At 37.1% G+C, this 8,170-nt stretch overlaps 1 protein-coding gene across 1 annotated transcript; it reads right to left on the bottom strand.

The window, feature by feature from the left end:
- Positions 1–206: 206 nt before the first annotated feature.
- Positions 207–7,802, bottom strand: LOC104545030 (A-kinase anchor protein 6-like; the record flags this gene model as incomplete). The annotated part of the gene is made up of 2 exons (XM_010190058.1): positions 7,518–7,802; positions 207–1,982 (listed from the first exon to the last, which is right to left on the bottom strand). Coding segments are annotated over exons 1-2 (2,061 nt in total), but the record flags the coding sequence as incomplete, so codon positions are not given.
- Positions 7,803–8,170: the final 368 nt, after the last annotated feature.

The following is an 8,170-nucleotide window of genomic DNA, read 5'->3' as shown; positions in this document are numbered from 1 at the left end:
TAGGCAAATTCTGTATAGCTAATGTCGATTGCAGTCTATTATAGTTACAATGATCACTGCTGTTGTCTACTTCTAGCAGTCACCAGATGAGACTATTTTCATCATTCAAAGAAAACAAGAAAGCAACTCCACCCCTGCCCACAGCTCCATCTCCATATATAGGCTTATCAAGAACACAGCAGAAAAACACAAGATTATTGCCTTACCTCAATTTTTTCCCATATGGTTTCATAATTCTCTTGATGTTGTATATCTTGCATCAGTTGGTGAATTAAAGCTGATTTATTTGAGGCAGAAGTCTCATTCTCAGTGGGCTGAGTGACAGCAGTCCTTTCTGACTTTTCTTCGATGTATTTTTTAAGACAAGATACAGGCATACAAAGTTCTTCATCAGAGAGAATATCACTGAGAGGCCCAGATTCAATACTGTCACCCAAGGAGGATACTATATCACTTGAAGAGCTTGGTGAAATCCTACCTGTTTTTTTGTGCTTTTTTGTCTGGTACGTTGGATACATTTCTGAATCTGAATTCATTTCTGACAGCTCCCAGTCATCAATGTTTTGAATGGTTTCTCTTCTGGGCTTTTGGGGCAGCAACTTCGTCAGATTTTCTAGTTTTAAAGCTAATACTTCAGTCTGTTTGAGATGTGAAGGAAGTGCTAAATATTCATCAGAACCATACCAGATGTCACCATCTTTACTGTTTTTTTGAGTATAGCTTGGTGTTGAGGAGAAGCTTTTATTGTTCTTTTTTCTCAGTAGAAGAGGTGATGAGTTGGTAAGCTCAGAATCAGCTGAGGAAGCACTTTTTTGGCTACGTGTTGGTGAACTAAATGGCTCAGTTTTACCTTGTGATTGCCCATTTGGGTCTCTCTGGTTGCAAGAATCTGAAGAATCTGTTTCTGTTTCCTCCAGAGACTGAGAGTTATGAGAAGTAATTCCATTCTGTAGAGAACATCCTCTTTTTTTGACTTGTATTGGTGGAGCCGTTTTACACATACCTCCGGGTGTTCTGCCAGCTTTCGCTTTCTCTGGAGCGTCATGAGACTTCTTGTGCTTTGATTTTTCTTTACAGGTGTAAAAAGTAGACTTCCCTAGACTTATGGAACTGTTCTTAAAGTGATTACTTATTGTGTGGTCAAAATTTCTATCACCTATTGTATTTAAGCAATCATATGACTGACTAACTGCAGATGGACTGTTACAGTACGGTGACTGTAAAGCTAGGCAAAGCTTGGACCTGTCTGGTGGATCTAAGAGTGAAGGTGTACTTCTACTCATTTCATTTTTAACTATCTGAGAGATTTGCCTTTTAAAATCGTTGGCTTCTATATAATCTTTAAACACATCATCTTTCAGAAACAGACCTCTTTTTGGCAATGTAGGCTGCGTAGGGGAGTCTTCATTATAATTAAAACAGTCTCTTATGGACCTCTTAGGAGTTGAGTTTTCACAGTGAGAGTGTTTCATTTTTTCACCAGTGTGCTGTGGAAGATTGCATTCTGGTTTCTTTAAAGTGGGAGCTGGTTTGCCTTCAGTAGGTACACCACCATCTTCAGAGCAACGTCCTTTAGAAAGAGAGGAGTCTGCAGAAGGAGATACTAGTGAGAGCTCGTGTGGTCCTTTCCTGTCTTTGCTGTCTTCTCCATCTTCTGCTGAAAGAGGTACATGGGTTTCTTTCTCATTTAATGCTTCATTACACTGAGAAGCAATGGAATCAGTTGCTACTGCAAGTAAGCCCACACTTTTGATAAGTCCTGGAAAGTCCTTATCCATCTCACTGTAGTTCCAGGATTCAAATGCTTTTGTTTTCCCTTGGCTGGAGGTCATATCATCCAGAGCACCAAGCAAATCCTCACTAGGACTGTAGTCAGATAGTTCAAACGCAGTAATGCCACAATCCAGTGACAAGTAATTTTGAGAACATTTGATGGTTAACTGTCCAGAATCATCAACTTCAGTTAAAGAGTCAAGACGGTCCTGAAATAGACAAAGAATGGTACTTTTTTAGAAGATTAATTTTCATATACAGCACAAAGTTACAAACCATCAGCTTCTGTGTTTCACTGACTAACATCTAGAAAAGCATTCATTGCTGACCTGCCTGTTTTTATAGTGCCCTGTAGATGAGCAATCCATTCTAAAGTATTTTCCGTAATCTTAAAAATGTTTAATTTCAGTCTGGTGCAGCAAGTTACCTAAAAATGGCATCTCATTTTTGTATTGGTATTCTCCTTAAATTCTGCTCTCAGTTCAACTTCCTCTGTAGGGGGGCCTCAGAAATTCCATACACCAGACTCGTAGTATTTCCTGTGTTAACTCCCTCAAACAGGAGGGAAGGGATCTTGGGGACTGCTGAGTAAATCAGCCTCCTTGTTAATCTTATGATCTTAGAAATCCATGCTGCTCTACAATCTTTCAGTTGATTGCCAGAATGGTTTTCCAAGCAGCATCTAGCAATGACAGACATTTCTTCCTGTATTTATAAGACACAGTTAGCTAACTACATTTCACTTTTTTCTAGCATTATCAATGGAGGCTTTATCTGCTGGATACTTGGAGCAAAAATGGAGAACAGCTTAAGGAAAAGAAGCTATAGTCAGGAATCCTAAACCTCTGGCCTGACACGTCCCCTCATCAGCATCTTCCTAATGGAAGTCCTTCAAGCTCAGAAACACAGACATAGCCAGAAGAGGCCATCTAAGGTGGCAAATGAGATTTTAAGATCAAAGCCAAACTAATATTTATGAATGTTTTGGTGAGTTACTTGAAGGATACAAAAAAAGCTACATTAAGACCCAAAAGCAGGCTTATATATAACAATCACAGCAAAATTACATTTAATCAACAGTTTATAAGCATATTTTTAGTAGACAATTTAATGATCTAACACCTAGGCAGGTCTCAACTACTTCCAGATCCAAGCACATAATTTGACACATGAACATAGGATCAAATAACTCTGAAACACTTTCTGTTCTTATTTACACTGGTGTGCATCTTAAGTAACTCCATGAAACTATCTAGAACAAGAGAAATTGGTAAAGCATGTCAGCTGGACAAAAGAAACTGAAAAGCAGAATTCAAAATAAAAAAGTAAACATTAGCCCAAGTGCTTACAGCAACTACTTAAAAAAATATCATAAAGGGCAGAAACTCATGTTTTAAGACTCTAGCTTTAGGCGCCTAAGTTGGTATACTGGCCTCTCTTCCCACGTCTGGTTTTCATAATAGTTTTTCAAAGCAGACTCTTGACTATCCACAATAGGTTCTTGTCTGAATTACTCTCTGGAACAGCTTGTCTCATGACACTGCCTAAACCCATAGTTTAAGGACCCCTAGGCATCAGGCCTGAAGAAAGTGCAATAACCCCACAATGTCTTCATCTTACAATAAACCACTTTGGATTTTGGGCTGAACAAGAATTGTATCATTAAAGAAGGCTATTGTTTGCCGTTTTCTAAAAACATGTAATGTTTGAGCCCTGTACTCTGTCCACCCCGCTTGCATTACTCCATGTAAAAATAGAAAAAATACACAGCTAAAAATATTATTTATAGAAAAGATCTATTAAAAAGTTATTTATCAACCATAATCTTGGACATCGAAAATATATTTTATTTGGCATATTCTATCTAGATGTAAAACCTATGCCACAAATTGTACATTGTCAATAGTCTAGAATTAAAAGGGGAAGTTTCTATAAATCTGTCAAATTTATATTTTGGAGCTGCATTTATTAAGGAAAATAATGAATAAAAAATGATCAGTATTACAGCTGCTTTTTTTCTCTAATCTCAGCAAAAGATTAGAAACTGTAAAACCATCTATAAATCAAAACCTTTTCCAAGGCCCTAAGGGTTTTCATTTCTCCTGAGTAACGAGCTCCATTCCTTCATCTCTTAAAAATGTGTTTATTAACATTAATAAAATTTACAATCACATGCATTAAACCATCTTGCTTGGTCATTTTCCAAGAAGCATCTTAAATGTGTGCTTCAGAGGAGCAATATTTAATGCCAGTATTACCATGTTTTTATTATTGTTCTTATTTCAGAAAAATGTTTCATTTAGTTATTTGTTTGGCTACGAACAGAAATAACTTAGTTCAAAAAAATTGTCCCTTTTCACATAGTAATAATTCCTGTAAAGCTCTGTGGCTGTATACAATACCTTTGTGTATTTATATTTAAACCAGAAGAATTCTGTGGGCTTTTTTACTCTTTCAAATGAGCTAATTTAATTTGTAAGATATTTCTTTTGTGACTTTACCAACTGTTTGAGAACATCAGGATTCAGTGTATTTTAACATAGCCTTATACTCATCCTTTCCCTTTTTCCTGGCTTTATCTCTCTTTATGATAATTAAGACTCATAGGTTAGGTTCAGCTGGACAGAACTCAGGCTGCACAGAACTCATTTTTCTTTCCTTGTTATCCACCTTTGGGTAATTCCTGAAGGAGAAATGATCCTTCAAGATCTTAACTCTCCAAAGTTTTTTATTTCAGAAAAATGTCTTTACTTGATTTGGCATCTCTGTCGTGGCAGGCAGCATGCCATTTCCTCCAAGCCATAAAACTTTTTGTGCTCTTTTCTGCTGGCATCCTTTTCAGTATGGCACTGCTGAGATAGCCAAAAGCTCAGTTACTACCTGCCTAGTTAATGACCTGGATTCCTAACCAAGCCAGGAGAGCCTGTGTTGTACACTTTCATGTTTTGGTAGCTACTCTACCCGTGTTATCCCTGTTCATTTTGTTGAGGCTAGCTTGTGCACATCTATGTGTTACAGCTACAGTGTAAATATAGCCCAGGCAGGACTGTTGTGCTTAGATTGACTGTGAACTGAGAGAGTAGTGCATTTTAAGGAGATGAGACTGTCTCACTAAAGACGAAAAAAACCTTGGCAGGTCACTTCTTCTGTGGAGCTCCTCAGTTAACATTGGCAGGCAAAGCCACTCTTCAGCATTACACAGAAGACAGCTGACTTAAGGAGTGAGCCAAGCATTTTGTGAAATGATAGGTTCATGGTCTGTAGAAAAGCATAACATTTGCTGTACTGGTTCAGATCAGATTTCTGTCTAGTCCAGTATCCCATCTTTGCATCAGTTCTAAACATTTTCTGCTAGCTGAACTAAAAGACGTGGATATACCTACATGGCCCTTCAACACACAACATTTCTACTCACACTCCCAGCTTCTTCCAATAAGCAGCACAGGGACTTCCTCATATAAAGGTTATAATTCCTCCTATCTTTCCTTAGTTTTCCTATTATTTTTTTAACTTCTTTCTACTTTTAAGTGTCCTACAGTAGTGAATTCCAAAATCAAAGTCTTTCTTGTATGTGAAAGTTTCCTTCTATTCATTTCAAACCAGATGACTTCTTAATCTTAGGAGAAAAAAATTAAGCTGTCATTCCTGGTTCATAATCCCCAAGGAGTACTGAAAATTTGAAGAATGATTCTCCAAGGAAAACTTATCTGTATGGGCAAAGATTTCTAGGTTTGTTCAAACAGTCTCACTATTCACATATACATGAAAATCCCTAATAGATAATATTTGTATCACTAGTCTCAAAAAGTAGTCCTGGCTGGAAAAAGAAACACATACACAAAAAAAGGGAGATAAGAGTAGATACAATTGTCTCTACATTACATTTTATTTAGTTATTTATATTCATCAAATAAAGACACTACCATTATACCCTGTGAAAAGTTTGAATAAATATCTGAAGATTAAAACTGCAGAGCAATTTTTGGGAACTTATTCAAGCAATAGAGTAGAAATTTAAAATTAATATTGTGTCCCTGGTATTGCTAACCATTAATTTTATCAAATATTATTTATGTCTTAGTTGGGGTGGGAAAAAAGATTCATTTCGGGATATTTTGTCTTTTTTATTACCATATAAGCCTATCTGGCAACATGTTTTTTCCCCACTGAAAAATAATCTATCCTTCCCAAGTCAGTCCTCCCCTGTATTGGAGAGAGGTTTATTATAGCAGTTGTAATCAGGTCCAGATGTGACATTTCCTGCTGCTTAGTATCTGAATCTGCCCCTTCCTTATGTCTTGAAATTTCCACATTCATGTCATAAAATAATGACTTCACCCTAATTCACCACTCTGGATATTCAGACAAGTGTGGATTTCCTTCAGACTTGCCAGAGAAGGTTTATCGTCAGCAGCAAAGGAGAAACTGAATCTGAAGCACCCGGTATGTATACATCAGGAAGAGTGGGTGTGGAAGGTGGGCCTGGGCATTTCTGAGTATTGATTTCAGGACCACCCACTCTATTGTGCACAGAGAAATGTGCATATTCTCTTTAAACTCGAGTCATCAGAAATTCATGGCATGTTTAGGGAACTTCTGACTTCCTCTGTAACACAGGTCACAGAATCTCACTGCACTGATCTAGAGGTCACTTTCTCTAAATGTATCTAGTCCTAACAAAAGTATTTTATCTTAGTCTTGGGACTTTCAGCAAATGAAGAATCCTCTACCTGCTAAGGTATCTTCTATTACCCATTAATTATCCTATCTATTAATAAGTGCATCTTCTTTCAGTTTTAAAAATTAGGCTTGCAGCGTCCTAGTAACTAACTTAATTTAGAATGATGAATTAATAAAGAAAGGCATTTTAGTTAAATGAATCCAGATTTACAAACCATTTACATGTGTGTGAATTTTACACTCCATTAGAGTAAAAAAATGTATGATTCATGCATCATTGTTTCTCAGACAAAATGTGTGACTGTTTAGAGATACATTGCAGAATTGCCACTCAAGCAAATTAAAGTCCATCCTCACTGCTATAAAGGAATGTTGATCTAGTCTGTGAAGTTTTGGAAAACATTGTGTAATCTTCAGGTTTGTGTAAGCAAGAAGGCAAATGTCTAAGCTTTTCATTAAAGAATTCATTGCAGATAAAAACTGATAAAAAAACTGGACATGAACCTTAAATTTATGAGTGAACAGACCAAGGACTTTGAACAAGATGCACCTCTGTAAGTGTTTCCAATCCTTTATAGAAAATATTAGTCAGGAGAAAACACTGCTAGCCATTAGCATGGCACTTCTGAAAGCTGACCTTAAGGTACTTGCTTTAATTTGGTTCAGTGAGAGCAGATATCAGCTGAGGATACTTCTAAGCTTTTCATTAAAGAATTCATTGCAGATAAAAACTGATAAAAAAACTGGACATGAACCTTAAATTTATGAGTGAACAGACCAAGGACTTTGAACAAGATGCACCTCTGTAAGTGTTTCCAATCCTTTATAGAAAATATTAGTCAGGAGAAAACACTGCTAGCCATTAGCATGGCACTTCTGAAAGCTGACCTTAAGGTACTTGCTTTAATTTTCAGTGAGAGCAGATATCAGCTAAGGATACTTAAAACGCAAAATATCTAGTAAGCCATCCTTAAAATTGTCATTCTAACAATTTTAAGTGTGCAACAGGGATGAGGTACTTCAAATACAAATGAAATTCTCAAGATTTAATTTAGCTACTATACCTCCTTAGTCTCTTCAGAAAACGCTTGCAGAATATCAGTCTGCCTAGTGTAGTTTCCATTGGCGTCTTGTAGTCCCTGGAGAATACGCTCCCTCAGAACCAGAACAGAAACACGTAGCTGGTGCCAGAGCAGTTGTACTGTATGGATATCAACTATCACATTGACAGAGTAAGACAGAAGCTTCAAGGAAAACTCAGTCTCTAGTAGAGCGTGGATTTGTTCAACGTGATCAGATATATCTTCACAAATATCCTGTAATGGAAAAATAAAGTAGATATTTAGCATGGTCCTTTCATGGATCAGTTCTACTTTTCATCTACTTTTTATTAAATGCAGAACAGATTATTTTGGAGAGGACAGATAATGTAATTAATACACCTAGGGTTCTCTACTTTTTTTTTTTTATGGCAATGCTACAGCAACTGAACCAGCAGCTGTCCTGTTTGGCAGGACTGCTCCGTAAGTGCACAGACAGCATGCAATAAAGCAGGATGGCCTAACAAGATCACGTGAATCAGAAGCAGAAAACTAACACTGTACAGTGACATCCTAGAAGACAGCAATAGGAATGAAAGTGATAAGATTGTCACAGGCAGTCCCTCTCTCTGCTTCTCCTTCCTCCTTCCTCCAGTTAAAATGCAAAGAACCTGATC

The sequence above is a fragment of the Mesitornis unicolor genome, unplaced genomic scaffold (genome assembly GCF_000695765.1).
Source record: "Mesitornis unicolor isolate BGI_N332 unplaced genomic scaffold, ASM69576v1 scaffold18878, whole genome shotgun sequence".
Lineage (NCBI taxonomy): Eukaryota > Metazoa > Chordata > Aves > Mesitornithiformes > Mesitornithidae > Mesitornis > Mesitornis unicolor.
Note: the sequence above shows the minus strand (reverse complement) of the source record. Positions and strands in the feature narration are given on the sequence as shown.